Source organism: Sander vitreus, chromosome 17 (genome assembly GCF_031162955.1).
Source record: "Sander vitreus isolate 19-12246 chromosome 17, sanVit1, whole genome shotgun sequence".
Classification (NCBI taxonomy): domain Eukaryota; kingdom Metazoa; phylum Chordata; class Actinopteri; order Perciformes; family Percidae; genus Sander; species Sander vitreus.
This window is the reverse complement of record NC_135871.1, coordinates 28,705,301-28,724,480: the sequence shown is the minus strand read 5'-3', so window position 1 is coordinate 28,724,480 and position 19,180 is coordinate 28,705,301. Positions and strand designations below refer to the sequence as shown.

The 19,180-nt window shown below is 42.7% G+C and overlaps 1 protein-coding gene across 1 annotated transcript in view; it reads left to right on the top strand.

The window, feature by feature from the left end:
- LOC144532834 (attractin-like protein 1) overlaps positions 1 to 19,180 on the top strand; it is a 287,336-nt gene that overhangs the window by 106,007 nt on the left and 162,149 nt on the right. Inside the window, exon 21 of the mRNA XM_078273772.1 lies at positions 17,162 to 17,255. Within this exon, the coding sequence (XP_078129898.1) occupies positions 17,162 to 17,255 (94 nt within the window). The remainder of the gene's footprint in view (positions 1 to 17,161; positions 17,256 to 19,180) is intronic.

Genomic DNA, 19,180 nt, shown 5'->3' with positions numbered 1-19,180 from the left:
CAGTGTTTAAAAGCTGTGAGTGCGGGCTTTTTTTTTTTTTTTGTTGAGCTTTGGGTTCAGCAGTGCAGCGAGAAGGCAAACTACACGCAGGCCTTTTAGTTTGGAAAGGATTGTGTTCTGCAGACAGCGAGGGAGCAGCAGGCTCAGTTGAGTCTCTGCTTCCATTTCTTGCCGTTCCTAGTGAACTGCGGAGAGGTCTGACTTAGGGAAACACGGTGCTGAAGAATCATCAGAATCAGAATCATTTATTTGTCATTGTAAAACATTGTCACAACGACATTTAAGTGCTACTCCTTCTGGTGCCTTGAAGTATACGTTCATACGCACACGCCATAGCCTTCCACACCATACCCTCACATACACATAATGGGACAGGTGCTTCTAGTGCGCCGTACTCTCACACCAAAAAGATCACAGTAGGTGATGAAGGCTCACATAGATGCACACATGCTTCATGTGTGTATCCATTTTTCCTTTTCATCCTTTTTTGTTTTGCTTCACATGGAAGTAATCATAGCAACTCCCGTAGCTGGAATTGTTAACAACAGATTATGTGTGTGTGAGTCGGATGACACAAAGCAGAAGCCACAGGATTAAAAAAAAAACAAAAGGGGGTGTGCGTGTGATTGGCGGGCTCAGGAGGCTCGGCGTGGGAAGGTATATGATACGAGCCTCGATGGGAAACAACATCAAAGACGGGAGAGTGTAATGAACGAGCGGGGGACTGCCCGGAGTGTGAGTGAGGAGAGAAGTGAGAGGGCGGCGCGGTAACATCAGTCTCGCGGTGACAGATGTGCGTTTTGGCTTGGCGGCGGCGCGACATTAAATCGCTCTTAATCATTTTCTTATTTCCAGAGTTGACTGGCGTCTCCGTCCCTGGAGCGCCGCTCTGATAGATGTACAGGACAGCCTCTGATGCACTCTCTCTTCTACTTTGGCTTTCTTTGCAATATTTGTCTTTTCACCCCAGGCCTTGTCTTATTCCGGCTTTTTCCTATGCTCTCTTTACCGTCCCCTGGCCACATTCTCCCGCTGTTTCTCTCCCCACGTTCCATTCCCGACACCTCGCTTATGGCTCCTTTCCTATTATGGTTCATGCTATATTTGTTAAATGTATCAATCTCTTTCCCTTCTTTCAATCATTCTGTTTTCTTTAGTCTTTCCTTTCTTCTCCTCTCCTCCTCTCTTCTCTTCCAGAGCCCCTTCTCTCATCCCCTTTCTTTTTCTTACCTCTCATCTTCTTTTCCCTTCTTATTTTTCTTCTGCTCTCTTTTTCGTCTATTTCTTTAGCTTTCCTCCCCTCTCCTCTCCTCTTCATTCCCTTCTTTTCTTTCCCTTTTGTGTCCTCTCCTCTCCTTCCCCCCCATTCTTCCCGTTTTGTCAACACTCCTTTCATCTCCACACTTGTGGTTCATTTCCGTCCTCCTCTCCGCTCCCCGCCTCTCCTCTCCTCTCCTCCCATCTCCTCTCCTCCCCTCTCTTCTCCTCTCCTCTCCTCTCCTCTCCTCCCCTCCCCTCTCGTCTCCTCCCCTCTCCTCCCCTCTCCTCTCCTCTCCTCTCGTCTCCTCTCCTCTCCTCTCCTCTCCTCTCCTCCCATCTCCTCTCCTCCCCTCTCTTCTCCTCTCCTCTCCTCTCCTGTCCTCTCCTCTCCTCTCCTCTCCTCTCCTCTCCTCCCATCTCCTCTCGTCTCCTGTCCTCCCCTCTCCTCTCTTCTCCTCTCGTCTCCTCTCTCTTGGCTACACTGACTGCACCTTGTTTACTTCCTCTACACTTCTGTCATTCCCTCTTAAGGTAAATTCACCCCTCTGTTTATTTGTCCATCAATCCATTCATCCTTCTTTCTATCTCTCTGTTTTAAAAAGTACCACTAGATTTACTTTGGGCTAAATGCTGGGAGGCAATGATGTGTTGCCATTATGAGGGCTGAATGATAGAGAAACAGCTTTGTGCCTACCAGGGGGTGGGGGGGGGAGGCCTCTGCTCATAGGGTTGTAAAGAGGATGGAAGGGTGTGAGAGAGGCATTGGGGGAGATGGAGCGAGGAAGGAGGAAACGGAGACAAAGACAGGCAAACACAGAAGGAAAAACAGATGAAACCATGTAGGGAGATGTACAAGGTTAATATCGGTGAAAAAGGACAGTTGCCCTTGGATATGGAGACGATGAAGGAATGGAAGAGGAGATGGGGGGATAAATAGAGAGGAAGAGATGGAGGACAGACAGAGGAGAAGGGGAGTCTGTCCGTTCCCCTGTCCCTGTGACAAATGATTAACTAACCTTGTCATATCTGCTGGATTGTGTGTGTGTGTGTGTGTGTGTGTGTGTGTGTTCTTGTTTAACTATATTTGTGGGGTCCAAAAGCCGGGAATACAGTATACTTGTGGGTCCAAAATGCTGGACCCCAGAACTTTAAAGGGTTGTCTGAGGGTCAAGACTTGGTTTTAGGATTAGGGTTAGAATTAGGTTCTGGTGAGGGTGAGGGTAAGGGTTAAGGTTAGGTATTTAGTTGTGATGGTTAAGGTTAGTGTAAGGGGCTAGGGAATGCATTATGTCAATGACGGGTCCCCACAAAGATAGTGAGATGGTATATGTGTGTGTGTGTGTGTGTGTGTGTGTGTGTGTGTGTGTGTGTGTGTGTGTGTGTGTGTGTGTGTGTGTGTGTGTGTGTGTGTGTGTCAGGGCATTAGCGTCCCTTTTCTCTGAATGTAGCGTTCACCTTGTCCTGCACCCATACCAAATCGAACGTACCCGAGCCAACCTTCAGAGCTGCAGCTGACAACATGTCTGATGTCTGTTTAGACTTTTAGTCCCTCAGAGGAGAACATGCATTTCAGGGGCTGACGGGAAACCGGCATGTTTTTATTCACATCCTGGGAGTCTTTGTTCTGTTGATTTCGCGTCTGGTATTTATTACAGCGGAGAGACACACTGATGCTTTCTAAACATCCCATTTTATCACTGGGAAGGGCATGTACTGGAGTGAACTTGCCTGCTTTGCAGATGGAAACATTCGCACCTGTAAGTAGTGCAGCCACAGTTGTGTCACTGAGTGGCTGTGTGGTTTGTGGTTTGCTTAATGGCACGTGAACAGGGGTGCTTGAGGATAAGGAGAGACTTACGGTGGATGTATGTGTCTCTGTCAGGGTGTTAGAGAGGCTCTGCCTCCTCAACAATAGAATGTTTAGTCATGGGGCAAGGTAGATACCACAAGATACCCCTCTTGAACTGTTAGTGGTCAGCTTGTGCTGCTTGTGTTTAGTGCTGAAGGCATTCATTGGTCATTTATCAAGCAAAAATATTAGGGGTGGGGAAAAAAAATTGATTCACGCATGTATTGTGTGGTTTTTTTTTGCGACAATTATTTATTTTTTTTAATCGTTTTTTTCCCCCCTACAATCGATATTTTTTTTTTTCATCACCAATGATTCACCTAACTATTTTCTATTAATACAGTACCACTGTTAATGCAGTACGGAGACTCCCACCTGGGGTCTGGGCACCCCTCAGGGGGGCGGCAAAGATCACAGGGGGTGCGCAAGTCTTTATCTGGTTTGAGGTTGAGGTAAAAAAAAATGATTTGCACATGTTTATCATTATCACAAATTATGATAATACACTAGAATATATATATATATATATATGTCTGTATAAAAACTATATATTTTTGTTCTCGCTTAAAATTGTAGGCAGGCTACTTAGTAGGTCAAACCTCCAGGACCTCTTAACCTGGGACCCTTGCTGTCATCAGGTCAGCTGCTAGCTGCTATCATCCTCATTTTTCCTGCCACCACAGCATCACTATTTTATGAATAAAACATGGCGGAGAAACGTAAAAGTGCTGATAACTGCTCTGTATCAAAAAAGAAAGTAAGGCTCTATCTCGAGAGTTACCTCAACTTTGGTTTCGGGGGCGGCTCAGCTTTTCTTAGTAGGGGGGAAAAAAGGTTGGGAACCACTGTTGTACTCCACTACATTTCACCACAACGTTCTGTTACATTTGTGTTACATTTTCTCATCAGTTTTTTCTCCCTGCCAAAACGTCTTCCTGACCGTCACACGTTTGTCTCACCAGTGAAGTTTGGTTGCCATAGATATATATGGGGCACCGCCGATCCTTCATCTGCTTCCAAGCCGGCTCCGGTGCTCCAGAGCCCGGGTGCAGCGCCGCTGACCCTCGGTAATACAGCCTTCGGTAAAAGTGAAAATGAAAATGTTTTTTTTTTTTTTATTATTCCCGTTTTTAAATCATAGTTGCCATCTATTTCTCTTCCGCCAGGCAGCGTAAGACGCGTTCATATCTTATTTATTTGGCTGGACCTCTTCACATCCACCTCTCTATTTCTGCTGCTTCACACACTTTATTTGCTTACGCTCCCGTGGTTAAAGGAAATAAAACCGTTTATTTTTCTAAAAGCCAGGCCTTGTTTGTGGTAGTGGACAGTATGGATACTGTGGAAGCTCAGCACCCTTTGTAAATCATGGGTCGCTAGACACAGTGCCCTCACTGACCAAGGTGCAAACTAACCAACTTTTTTTTCTTATTTGCATATTACCATTTAAAATGGTAACATGCAAATAGGATTAAGAGAATAAATCGTTATGCAAGTACTTTTACTTTTAATACTTAAGTACATTTAAAATCAGGTACTTTTAAGAGAACTCCAGTGATTTTGTCCATTCTTTGATAACTAATTATCCTAACAAGCATTGACACTGTCGTGCACGTGTAGCGCGACTTCACGGGGGGGAGGGGCTGGAGGCCGCTGGTCTGTGTGCGCTGCAAAAAACTACATTGTTGATTGGGGAAAAAATTAAATTTGGATGTTATCTACTGGGCGGGTCTCAATCTACCTGGGCGGTGCCCCCCAAGTAAAGCCTATGTATGGGGAACACTGAAAATGATTACAGTGTGATTTTTGCGAGGATCTGTACCGAACAAAGATTTTTTTCTGTAGTCTGTAGGATAGGATTTGTAGGCCGGGACGTCTCTGCAGCACCATTACTTAATTTGGTTTGACATATTTGGCCTTTAACAAATATTGCACCCCCTCCCCCCCCCCCGCGATTTGAATATTGCACTAGTCCATATTGCGATTTTGATCAAATTGGCCTTAATTGTGCAGCCCTAGTACACAAATGAAGCATCTTTCTGCCGGTGCTCTGGTTTTTTGACGCTGCAACCAGCACTGTGCTCTTATGCTTCCCTCTGAATTGTGTTCCAGGCAAGACTTTGGCTTGTATTCTTTCTTCTTGTGCTTGTTATCTTTTGCTACCCAGTGCTTCAGCGTATAACGCTCCTCTGCCATCGGCACCTCACGCTGAACAGTTTTATTGCTTCCATAAATTTTGGATGATTCACATCAGCATCCCCAACGTCTCCATCCCGCTCTGTACTCTGTACTCTGTACTCTGTCTCTGTCTCTCTCTCTCTCTCTCTCTGTGCACTACCTCACATGCTCGCTCTAGCTGTCTAAAGACTTTCAGCTTGTTGTGATGCATAGAAACACAAGTCAAAGGTTGCTGTTGGGTCTTGAGATTGTTTTGTCAGGTTTCATCATTTCTTACAGGTTCAGCTCAGTTCAGTGCTTGTTTCTTGTGGGGCCTAGACAGTACGTCTAGTGTTCTTCAGTCTCTTGTTGTTCCAACAGGAAATAAAAAGAATACGATTAAATCAAGATTAAAAGATTAAAAAAGTTATCACTGGATGTGCTATAAATGTATTGAGAGAGGGAGGGAGGGAGAGAGGGAGAAGTGCTTGATATACATTGTGGAGAATTTCTTTCTCTAGTTATGTTGTTAGGAGTTAGTTTTGTAGCTCGGGGCAGCTTTCTTCTTAGAGCAATTATTGTTTTCTCAGTGTTGGTTATGGGCATGTAAATGTTACCTTATATAAGTATTAGTAGGTTTAACCTGCATTATTTCAAACGTCCCTTATTTATGTTTTTCTGCCAAGCAAGCTCTTGTGGACAAGTGACCGAAGACTGTCCTCTATCTAAGACTCGTCTTTCTGCAGCACAGATGGAAGGAACGGGATGTTGGTCATGGTGCTGTCCCACCACAACCCTGTCTCCAAGAAATGCATGTACAACTAATATGCAAAAGCAAGTACGTTTTAAAGTGAACTGATCACGTCCACGTTGTTTTGCGTAATTTGGTCAATATCCTCTTGTTTGACTAGAGCATTATTGAACTGTTTTGTTGTGTCCAGACGCTGATTAAGTTCAGGAAAAGATTGTGCATGTATACAAATAAAGTCAAGCGGTAACTTGAAATATGTATTTACATTTGATTTGTGTTGGTCACAGACCAATGAGCTGTTTTGTTGTTAAGGTATGAGGACCGGTTTTTCAAATGAAAGCAACATTACCATGTTTTTCTGTCATGACAACTCTAGTCTATATCAACAACGTTTTTTCAGGTGATTGTTCAGGTGCCGCCGGATCTGTTTCATTTTCGGCCGGATGTCCGTCACCTTCCTCTTTCTTTGTGTTGGCGTTCTAAACTCTGTTGGATTTCTGAGGACTATGGTTAACTGCTCCTCAGATCTCTGCAGGGTAAATCCAGACAGCTAGCTAGACTATCTGTTAGGGGTGGTACGGTTCACAAAATCCACGGTTCGTATCACGGTTTTAGGGTCACGGTTTTCGGTTCTGTACGGTTCTTGTTATTTTTTCTTTTAATCTTTAACACTGCAGAAATATACTTCAGGATATGATATATAGCTAACATTAGCATATTGAATGCATGTGCACAGTACATGCATACAGTGGCAGTTCTATCTATTGTTTTATTTCTGCTGTCATCATAGGTAACATGAAATCCAAAATGTTCCCTCACACCAGACTATATACGACCCTGGAGCATCCTCCAACTCCGGGCAGCCTTCCTTATCTCTCCCACTTGACATTTCTGCATGTGACGTGACCTGCAGCACTCCACACTCCACCTGAGGAGCGGTCGGCTCGGCGCCTCTCAAAATCTGACGAAAATCTTTTAAACTGACCTTTGTCGATCAAAAAAGCAGACAGATTCAGCAGCTGTATGGCCTATTTCTCACTTAAAATGTTTTCAGAAACACTTTTCGGTGAAATATTTTCGTAAAATACGAGATCGTATTCAGAAGGAGACGCCATTAGAGTCTGTTTTGAAATTCGGGAGCATCAAGAACCACGTGACGCGTTTGTCCAATCAGCTGCCATGTGTTGCGTTCGTCACGTTCATCCCCCCTCGTTCGTTTTAACACAAGTGGTTAAGTGGTTAGTGCACATTAACAGCGTACTGACGAACAGCGCGACGCACACGCTCCGAACCGAGTCAAGCGAACCGCCCAAGACGATTGTGATTGGTTTAAAGAAATGCCAATAAACCAGAGCACGTTTTTTTCCCATCCCAGAATACTGTTTGGACATCCGGCGCCGAAGAGGAAGGTCTGGCAATGTGAGACTATCACAACCCAGGCTGTTGAAACAGGAATCTTTTATTTATGAACTATCACAAGAGGTCGCTTGTCAGGAAAACATTTGAACAAACAACCAATGTGGTTGTTTTCTGGTGAGGGTGGTCTCGAAAACGAGATGCTTCATCTCAAGGGGTTATCCTCTTAACAATAAATTTCAATTTCAAATTTATGTCCCAACCGACCCCCCCATTTTCTCCTTCTCTCTCAGTCTGCTTAGACAGTGTCTAAGCAGGGTGCAACAGTGGGAGTTCTTTGTGAATCTGTGTTCAGTGCAGGAGCTATAGAAATGTTGAGTGCTCTCTCTGCAAGAAGCTGGCAGCCCAGCAGCAACAACCAGAGACTAGGACAGGCAGGGCAGCAGGGTGTGTGTGCGAGTGTGTGTGTGTGTGTGTGTGTGTGTGTGCGTGTGTGTGTGTGTTTGATGGATCAGACAAAGCCAGCTGTTGAGCTTTAGCAGCAGTAGAGGAGCAGACAGGGATGCTCCCTGCAGAGTCACTCCATTCAGTCTTCTCTGTGGAGAAGCTGCCAAATCCGCTCTCACCTGCTGCCTTAAGTGTGTGTGTGTGTGTGTGTGTGTGTGTGTGTGTGTGTGTGTGTGTGTGTGTGTGTATTTGTGCTTTCAAACGTGTGTAGGTTTATGTACCTGTGGAGTCTTGTGGCGCCAGTACCCAGCATTCTTGGTAGAGGTGTTGAAATTAATCCAAAAAATCGATGCATCGAATCGTGGACATGGACGATGCTGCATCGATAATCGGCCGGGCCATAATCCAAATAATAATAATAATGTTTTGCACATTCAGGAAGTGCCATGTGTTCAGTGCTGTAGTTTTATGTATCCAATTTATTTAGTATTAGAGCACTGCAGAATGTTTTGTTTTTGAAGCTTGAAAAGCTGTGAATTAAATATCTTATATGGCTTTAATAGAAAAATGTATTTGATGCATCAAGATATCGAATCGCTGACATGATAATCGTAATCCAATCGGGAGATCAGTGAAGATTCACACCTCTAATTCTTGGCAGTATACAGTCATCTCCCCGCTGGCGGCTCTATTCCTGGCGTCTACCCGGTCAACATATGGGCGCATAGAAAAACCAAAAGACACACACAAACAAGACCTACACACAGAACCACACGCATACAAACGGTTATGTAAATATGATCTTCAGTCAGCTGCAGCTGTGACTCATGTCTTGTCTCGAATAAGCTGCTTTCTTTGAGTGTTTTCATTTATTGCTTGCAGCTCACCAGCATTCAATTAATATCACTACGCTATCATCAACAAACAAGCGTACCAAGACCTCCTTGATGAGGTGGTCTCGGTAAGCTTTCAGTCGAACTCTGGAGCGGTTCATTTGTGGTGAGATCGTGATCCGACCTCGAACCGCACCAACTACTGTATGTGTACTCCACAAGTGTAAGCCAAATGGCACCTGTAGTCAGATCTGCTTTGCAATCTGCGACGCGGCAGAACATGCAAACTGTAGCAGCTTGCAGTGTTTCTCTCACAGAAACAGACAAGCCCGTCGACCGTCACTCGCATCGCCGTGGTCAAACCAGTTGCCGCTAAAGTTAAGAGACAGACACCGGCAGAGCAGAGCGAGGTCTCGATGACAATGTCTGATTATTTAAATGAAATGAGTTGGTTTTGACCATGGGGATGCAAGAAATATGCACTTGTGCTCTTAACACATCCATGACTAGTCCAGAACACAGGACTATTTTCCTATATTTCCTCCTTGCTCCCGCCCCAGACACATCCGACCAATAAGTGGAGTAAACATTCTTGCACGGTTTGTAATGACGCATTTGGTACCTAAAAGTAAAATTCAGATCCACATAAGTTGACTGACTGAACTTTTACGAGACTGCATTAAGCGGGTCTATAGTCACGTCAAGTAAGCAAACAAATGTAAAATGTGATTACTAGATAATAGATCATTTTTTTGAATGTATTTTTGCCAACAACGGTTTACAACCATTAGAAATCTATTAGAAATCTGCGTGTGTTTTTCATTTTCATGAAATGGCAATATTGTATTAACCCTGTGTAAAAAATAGGCCTAAACTAACTGACACTGGGAGTACGGTTCACTGATCAGATTCTGCTGAGGGAAGGAAACTATATTCAATGGCTCTCTGATGTCACTAAGACATGAAAGTATTTTTTTCCCTTTGTATGCGAATATATATATGCATGTGTGTGTTCCCACATATTTTACAGACTTCCTTCCTCTCTCCTTTTCATGTTTGCCCCCTTTGCCCTCGACCATTCCCCACTATCCCTTCATTAAACACAGTAAAGAGCCCTGTCGTCTCTTATCGAACCAAACTGCCCCGTCTGTGAAACCGGACAAAGAAAAAGCAGGCGTCAGCAGTAGGTGGAAGGTGACATTGATGATGATGATGAAGATGATGAAAAAAAATTATTCATGGAGATGAGCGTGTGATTGATCATAATCTGGAGCATAAAGTAGGGACAGTCTGTGGCACAGGGAAGAAAAGGAATTTTGAAAAATGTGACATTTCAAAAGCATTATGGGAAAAGAAAAGTTGACGGTGAATGTCACTTAGATTCATAGCAACACCAATTTACAATCCTCCAGTCCTCCACACTCATGGCATCTTCCTCCTAAAGAGCAGAAGAGTAATAATAAAAACAAAATGCTATTGAAAGAAGAAATTCCAGTCAGAATTCACATGGTTAGGAGGAAGAAACATCTGGCTTCTTTTATTCATGATGTGAACTCTTCACTTCCTGTCAGAGCAGAGGAGGTGGAGAATTAGCTGAATTACCCACTGAGAGGTATTTAGCAGCAGCAGAGAAGGATTCACAGAAATGCACAAAAAGCCTTTGGAGCAATATCAAGCACCCCCCCATTAAGTTATCTTGAGTTTATAACTGCACGGGCCTCAGGAATAAGACGGAGACCAGGACTATTCTCCCATGTATTCTAACTGACTCACCTCCTCAACAGTCTCTGTCTGACTCATGCAGACACACAGATTGAGAGACAACCCCCCCCACACACACACATTCAAACACACCCTGACAACAGGGATCTTTTGTATTGTGTGTACATGCAGAGGCAGTAGGGCGAGAAATTGTACTCTCTTCAGGGGGCTTGCACAAGTCGTGGGAAATATGATTTATATCAGATCAGCCTTTTTTTGCTAAGAGATCAGGTTTCTTTATATCGCGGCTTATTTCTGCGTGGTCAGCAAGTAGTTCTGCGCGATGTGCTTTCTCCTCCGGTCGTTCATTTACTCTCCCTCTCCTTTATGAATCCCATGCTCCCCCCCCACCACCACCTCCAGTTGCTCTCTCACGTTGAATTCAGTTCACCTCTGGGCACTTGAATATGACTGTGTCTGCAGACTGGTTGCATGAGTCAAGTGTCTGTTTTACAATAAGGATCTCCAGGTTTAGTGAGAAAGCCTGACTGACTGAATGGATTTATTGTATGGTGAAAGCCAGTAACGTATGATTCTAAAGAAAGTAATACCTATATTAGTGTGTACTGTGGAGGTAGATTAAGATTCCCCCACAGTGTTCGTGACATGTCAGTTTTATGGACTTTAAGGAAGTGTAAATGTGCTTCTTTGCCATCTTACCGAGTCAGATAAGAGTTTAACCTCTGGATATGCAATGTATATGATTTATATATACACACATTATATTTTGTGATATCTACTATGTATGTAGGTTGTACATTTTATTCTACACTTGCATATACATGTACATTCTTGTTCATTCATCTAAGTATATTTTTCAGTAGTTGTTCTGGCATTTTGCTTATTTTATTTCATCTTATTTATTATTTCTAGTGTATTGTATTTTTGGTTTGTGTGTGAGTGAGCATGTTTGTATGTCCTTGGTAACTTGTAACTTATGTATCTCTGTCATATTGTATGCATCACAGTTTGGTATGCCCATCAGTTGAAACCTAAACATTAGTTTTGTCTTCAGTGAACCAGTTTGTGTTAATCGTGCATCTATTTTGCACGGAGACGGCAGTGTGAGTCGTCACACAGGCTTCCAGTCATGTATCTGTCGTGCACGATTGTCCCAGCAGCCTCGGTAGATTCACTCTGAATATCGTACACTTCGAACAATGACGGCACACTTGACGGCTCAGATGAGACTCCTTTCGGTGAACTCCAGGTTGTAACATCCTGAAACAGCCTACAGGCCTAGTTCACAGATTGATCAGCAGCTTCTGCACAGACTATCAAAGGGGAGAAAGAAAGACGGGAAGTGTTTCTGTGAATGGAGGGGTTTTATCAGTGAACATCACCGAAGAAATAAAGCAACTAATGGCATTTAAAATGCACAGATACTGTAGGGGGGAAAAACAACAACGAGTTGTCTATAAGGTTGCATAAGTTATAGAAGAATCCAGTGATAAATAATAATAATAATAAAGGTTTGATAGTGTTTGCCCCATCTAAACCAAACCTGATAATGAATTAATCAATTAAAGTGTAGATAACAGTTTAATACAAGTTTACTAACCAAGTGTTTACGTTTCCATATTATTACTTCAAACAGTTTCAAGCAGTTATTGGATTTTGGAGATGACATGTGGATGAAATGTTGGAGTAGCTATGCATCTCAACCTCCCAAGGCTGCAGAGTCTGAAGTAGTTGGTGTGTGCTGGGACGGCTCCGCTGTTTACTGCTCAGGGGATTACTGTGGCTTCATGTTTGTTTGAAGAGGCGAGAAAGGCGAATGCAGATCTCTGTGACACTGTTTTGCTCTGTTTTATTGATAGATCTGGAATAATTAGACTTTTATTTTATGTCCTTAGACTGTATGGTCGCGGCTGTCTGTTCCAGTGTCTTGGTTCACTTTATGATTTGGCCTTTGAGATTACAGATAGATTAGATAGAAAGCTGAGAGCAGTCTCAGTTCCCTTGTTGTGTGTGTGTGATGCTCTCAGATGAGTGTGGTTAGAGCTGTAACAATTCCAAATGTTGCTGTACAATTAATTGTCTCCGAAATAATTGTGATTAACAATATGACTGTCTCAGTCAAATTTAAGAATATTAATGCATTACTTTTTTTTTTTTTAAACAAATTAAAGGTTTGGAATGAATCCCAGGATACATCTTTTGTTTATATCAGTTATTTGACCCAGATAATGTGATAAAACAAATTCACAGCCTATGAAGTAAACAACGCCTCTTTATTATCATGAAACATTTTTTTTCTAACTGTATCCCCCCCTTTGTCATTTTTGTTGCTATGAACGTGTTAAGGGTCAAGTGCAAACAACTGACAATTGAAATAATAATAAATCAGTCCGACCAATAATCACTTATATAATTACAATTAGGCACATCTAAACAAAATCTACAGTTACCAGTCATACGCCTTAAAGGAACACGCCGACTTATTGGGACTTTGTCTTATTCCCCGTATCCCCCAGAGTTAGATAAGTCCATACATACCCTTCTCATCTCTGTGCGTGTCGTAACTCTGTCTGACAGCTCCACCACTAGCCTAGCTTAGCACAGATCCTGGAGGTAATCGGCTCCATCTAGCCTACTGCTCCCAATAAGTGACAAAATAACGTCAACATTTTCCTATTTACATGGTGTGATTTGTATAGTCACAGTGTGTACAAATAACATGGTCACATGAGACACAGCCATCTTCTAACCGTATACAAACTGGGAACTATATTCTCAGAAAGGCAAAGCACTGCAACTTCTGCTACTTGGGCGGAGTGATATGCTTGCAGCACCTGAGAAGCCCAGAGCAGAGAGTAGAAATGCTTCGCCTTTCTGAGAAAATAGTTCCCAGTATGTATACGGTTAGAAGATGGCTGTGTCTATACAAATCACAACATGTAAACAGGAACATGTTGGTGTTATTTAGTCACTTATTGGGAGCAGTAGGCTAGTTGGAACCGGTTACCTTCAGGATCCGTGCTAGGCTAAGCTACTGGTGGCGCCGTCGGAAAGAGCTACAACACACACAGAGATGAGAAGGGTATGTATGGACTTATCTAACTCTGCGGGTTACAGTGAATAAGACAAAGTCCCAATAAGTCGGCGTGTTCCTTTAAGACCTTGGCTAATGTTAGCAATTACTAGCGGTTAAACAAAGACACCGCGATCATGTAAAAAGATTGACAATTAGACAATTGCTGTATGTGATCATTGTTACAGGCCTAACTGTGGTATTCAGTAAGTTGGTTCTCAAAAGTAAAACAGTAAAAATGACTGGTAGCTTTTCAAGCCACAGTTCTTCATCTCTGGCTCATTCTTTTTTCTCAGTCTGTGTTGGCTTTTCCACAAGTGCTATTGGCAATATCTGTGTGAGTTCACAAATGCACATTTCTGCTAGGTGTGTTCTTTGTATGCCTTTGTTGACAGCTAAATCCAAATAGTTTGAACATCACGGTGACCCGAGTCTGCGCCTGTGATTTCTCTATTAAGTCTAAAAGCCTTAAAACAGTTCAGTGGGCATCTCTGGAAAGGTTTTCTTTCTCTGTGATGGGTCAATGCAATTAAAAGTAATAGGTTGAAGTAGTATTTTCTTAGTGTTGCTGCCTCAGCCATCAGCGTCTGTTTTTTTTTTCAATTTGAAGAGCGTCAATTTGACTTTCAGCCCGTTGACATTTAAATGCCCCTCTGTGCCGCCTTGTTTTTCTGCCACTCAGTGTGTTCTGTGTGCATGTGTGTTTTCGAAAATCGAAATATTTAAAGCAGCGTTTAGGTCCGCTACCTTGTTTTTGTTCTGTGTAAGTGATCCGATCAGGCCCTCTTCCCTGGCGGAGGGAGGAGTGGGGATAAGAGAGGTTGTTTTCCTCTCATTATCCGCCGGTGCCTTGGCTTTACCTTGACCCGAGCGCACCACTGTTTTATTACAGGCCCTGTCTCCGTGCCAATTGGAAATAATAAGAACAAGCACAAAGTCAATTCAGCTGGAGAGGACACACAGGCAAGAGTGGCCTTGTGTGGACGCGAACACACACGCATGCACAACATAACACAAGGGTATAGCGACCGTTCTTGTTTGTCGCTGCCATTAGTCACTCCATGCAGAAGTGATTTAGTGTCTAAATTACATGCTCGGCTCCATGTGAATCCTCCGGCTACAACATGCTCTGCTTTTGCATAACAAAACCATTAGACTCGCCAAAGGAAAAGGCTCCCATCTTGGTGGCTCTAATCAAAAGCGGTCTACCTACGGTAAACAGCTTCCAAAAGAGACGTTTCACCATCCAGGATGTTACCTCATGCAGTTCAAAATGTCCCAGAAGTTTACCAGAGGGGACAGCTATTTACTGCGTTATTATGGAACCCACGTAACTTCTAGGCAAGTCCCGCCCTAAGAAGCAGCCCGGTTGGTTGGGGTTAGGCATTGACCTCGAGTGGTTAAAGGGATATTTCACCTCTGGTATGTAAATTGGATCATTTATGTAGTAGAAATGTGAAATTATTTTAGAACTTGGTGCCTTCTAGACCGAGAAAAGCCAGAAAATGTATTTTTGGCTCATGTGGATGAAAGACAACAACTCCCAGAATGCATTTGCTTTGCTGCCCTACGAGGCCACTCCCAAGCCACGCCTACCGGTTACAGAGGGCAGTATTGGAAGAAACGATACAACTACTAGTTGACTCGAAACTGAAAAGACGCCGTTTTATCGTGAGTCTCCGTGACGAGGATAGCCGATTGGTCAGAGGATAGGACCTGAACAAATCGGGTTATCGGATTACCTAGCGTAAGCATGGACGCCTGGCCAATCGTAGCGTGTGAATGCTATTTAAGGGCAGGCCTTGCCTCGAAGTTGCGTGGGTTCCATAATAACGCCTCATTACTACATAAGCTTATTTTCCTTTTCCTGGTGGACTACCAATATCATATTATGATGTTTCCTTGTCGTAACATGACTGCTGTGTGTTACATGTCTCATTCATGTTTGATTGTAGCTTTGACTTGGCAGTCATCTTGATAAAGAACAGGACCCAAGGTCTAAAACCCTGGTGGCAGCCCTTAGTGGCTTAAGTCTTCTTTACAAAATCAAACGTACTGATTGTTTTTTTGTTATACACTAATAATAATGTATCAAATGAAAATGTGAGGAGAATATGAAAGGGAAACAATCTACAGAGAGTTATCGGCTGACTCTGCCACTCCCCTCAGCTTTACGGTTAGCTTTATAGTGAGTTTCAGCTCTTGGTTTATCTGTCCGGCCCACAACTTTACTGTTCTAGTTCACTCTCAGTGCTTTCAGATCGTCGTTTTCAGAGAAAACGCTGTAAAAAACACAGATGGACACAGTTAGAGACTAGCTGGTGAACATAGTGGAGCATTTAGCAGCTAAAGAGCCAGATATTTCCCTCAGGAGATGGCGGAGAGCAAAAACAGCTAAAAAAGAGGGACTATTAGTCTTGGACACTAACACAAAGACTTCTAACATGTTTGCTATTATCAACTTAAAGTGCTTATATTATGCTTTTTGGCTTTTTCCCTTTCCTTTATTGTCTTAGATATCTTTTTTGTGCACGTTATAGGTTTACAAAGTGAAAAAGCCCAAAGTCCCCCCCAAAGGGACTTACCATCTCCAACAGAAAACACTGTTCACAAACTGCTCCAAACAGCTCTATTGTAGTCCAGCCTTTACTTCAGAGACAAACGTGGTCACTTTGGAACACACGTCATAATGCTCGCCTAGCTGCTAGCGTGGCACGCCCTCATACTCTGCTTCTGACTGGCTAGTAGTCCTTACCTAGGTACTGAGCATGTGCGACTCCCAACAAAGATGGAACAGAAGTGAGATGCCTCACTTTGTAGCTAAAACAGAGAGCTCAACACATTTCATTGAAAATGAAACCATGTAAACCTATTCTGATATAACCTCTAAATACAATTATGAATGTGAAAATTAGCATAATATGAGCACTTTAAAAGATGATATGTCAATGTCGTGTTCATAACTTGTTTCTGCTGCCCCCAAGTGGCCAAAAAATAAGAATCAGTTTTTACAGGTTTAAAGGAAGATTATGGTATCATTAAAATCAAACAGTTTTGTAAGGAAACGCATTACAATAAGAAAGTAATGATGCTTTTTAGGGGTTAGATTAGGTAAAGGTGCATGCAGTTCGCTCTTGCCTAAGAACGAGGAAACAAAAGAAAACATTTTAATCAGGAACTTAAAACCTATTAGTGCTGAGTGGGAATGACTCAGAGCCACAAGAGGCTTCGGCGTTTCTCAGAAAATGAGTGATTTGTCTTTTTCTATCTTTCTTACTCCCCCTTCCTTCATCTCCTGATTACACTCCCCCCTCTCTATGTCTCTCTCTCTCTCTCTCCATCTCTGCTTCTTTCTCCTCCTTTTTCTGTACGTTCCTTCTCTCCAACACCCTGCTCCACTCACTCATGTTTACTCCCGTTGCCTCCTCCCACTCTCTTGGTCTGCATACAATTCCTCAGATGGATTACTGGTAACCACAATGATAAAGGATTATTGTCTTCACAAAGCAAATGCAGGTTTTAGTGCTGGATGCTGAGCAGCGCCACTGCAGTACATTAGCGTTTGCTCGGGGGCACCACGAGTTATCTATGAGAAGATGTTGGGTTCAGAAAACTGTCATGTCTCCACGCCACAGATTCTGATGAGATTTCAGACATTAAATATTAACACATCTTTCTTTTTTTCTCTTTCAACCATTGTCATTTCCTTGCAGCGTGCAAGTGTAACAGCCATGCCAACGTGTGCCACGTCAACACAGGGAAGTGCTTCTGTACCACTAAGGGCATCAAGGGAGACCAGTGTCAGCTGTGAGTATGCCATCGTACACTGTAACTGCAGTGTGATTAAACGCCCGCCCTATTCCCATCTTGCAGCCCGTTCGATTGTTAAGTAATCCAATTAAAAAATACAAAAGATATGTAGAGATCAGAACTCTAAAGATCACTGAACACATTCTTGAAAACAATCAACGCTATATAAAGCTGGCTGTGCAGTGGTGCTCAAACATGGCGACTCACCCAGAAGATGCTGCGGAATGTATGCCATTAAGTAGTCCGGTTACATTTACAGGCACATTTTGAGGTGATGTCACACTTTGGATTATGGTAACAGTTTAAAAAAAAATGGGAAGGCTCAAGAGTTTACGTTGTCAGTTAATTAGATTTTTGGGGGGGAATTTGAGTTTATGGAAATAGGATTTGACTCTAAATTATGTTTGGTTGTCGGGAAGATAGAAAGAACAATGATAAACAAATGTTTGTGTGTATACAGTGTGTGTGTGTGTGTTTTCTCCTGACTGTGCCAGACTTAACCGCTGCAGCACTACAATATCCTAAATGGCTTGGCGGACCAACACACCACAGAGACAGAATGAAAATTGCTGCATCGATAAATCTAGCAGACCAGGCTAAAAAGCAGAGACGTGTGTGTGTGTGTGTGTGTGTGTGTGTGTGTGTGTGTGTGTGTGTGTGTGTGTGTGTGTGTGTGTGTGTGTGTGTGTCCACAGTATGATGAGACATCTGAAGCAGTCAGACACATTTGGTGTCTTTATTTGAGCTGCTAGTATGTTTTATTGATTATAATACCACCAAATGTGTGTGTGTGTGGTAAACTTGTGCTTGTAATTTCTTCCATTATATTAGAGCAGTATTGGTAAAGTGTTTACAGGGTTCCCGCTGGGTCTTAAAGGTATTAAAGTCTTAAATGTAATATTCTAAAAAGTATCCTTAAGTTCCTTAAAAGTATTACATTTTATTTACAAAGTATTAAATTACAGCGGTCTTACATTTATCATTTAGTTAGTGTAACATTTATATTTATTTAGTATTTTTAGTTGTTAGTAGCTGGGAGGAGGCCTCGGGGGAAGACCCAGGACTAGGTGGAGGGATTATATCTCTAACCTGGCCTGGGAACGCCTCGGGATCCCCCAGTCGGAGCTGGTTAATGTGGCCCGGGAAAGGGAAGTTTGGGGTCCCCTGCTGGAGCTGCTACCCCCGCGACCCGACCCCGGATAAGTGGACGAAGATGGATGGATGGATGGATGGATAGTATTTTTAGTTTCATTGCATAAAAGTTCTAAATGTGGCAAATATTGAATTCATTTTATGTTATTAGAGTACATTGGTAAGTTTTTTTTCTGAGGTTTAAAATCCACACTGAGATTCCATTTTATTGCCATGAAGTTGCCGTTAAAGTTCATCCTACGTGGTATTAAAAAGGTCTTAAAAACTATTAAAGTGAACTTGGGGAAGCCTGGGGGAGTCCGATATGGTTCAGTGGAGACTGCAGTGTTGGTGTTTGATTTCTTTGTTTGATTAGATTCTTTCATTTACAGAACAATCAAACACTGGGGAAAAAAGCTGAACAAATGTTGTCATTATTGATTTTAAAAGTGGCGGTGTAGTGTGGATTGTTAAGCAGCCTGCTTAATCTGTAAACATACAGATGTTTTAATACGGATGTCTTTCACTTATGACGCATGTTGAAACGAATACAGACTGACATCATTTCAAACCGTAAAACTGATTGATCTAGTGAGAGTACATCACAATAACATCTTAAATAATACCTGCTGCCGATTATGTTCGTTTTCTAAACCTTAACTTTGACTTTCACCTCTTACAGCCTTACGCTAACCTCAACACAACCTTTGAGTGATCCGAAACCTCAGCCCCGCTCCTGACATCAACCTGACCTCACACTAAAAGACTCTCTCCACATGTTACCTGTCAAC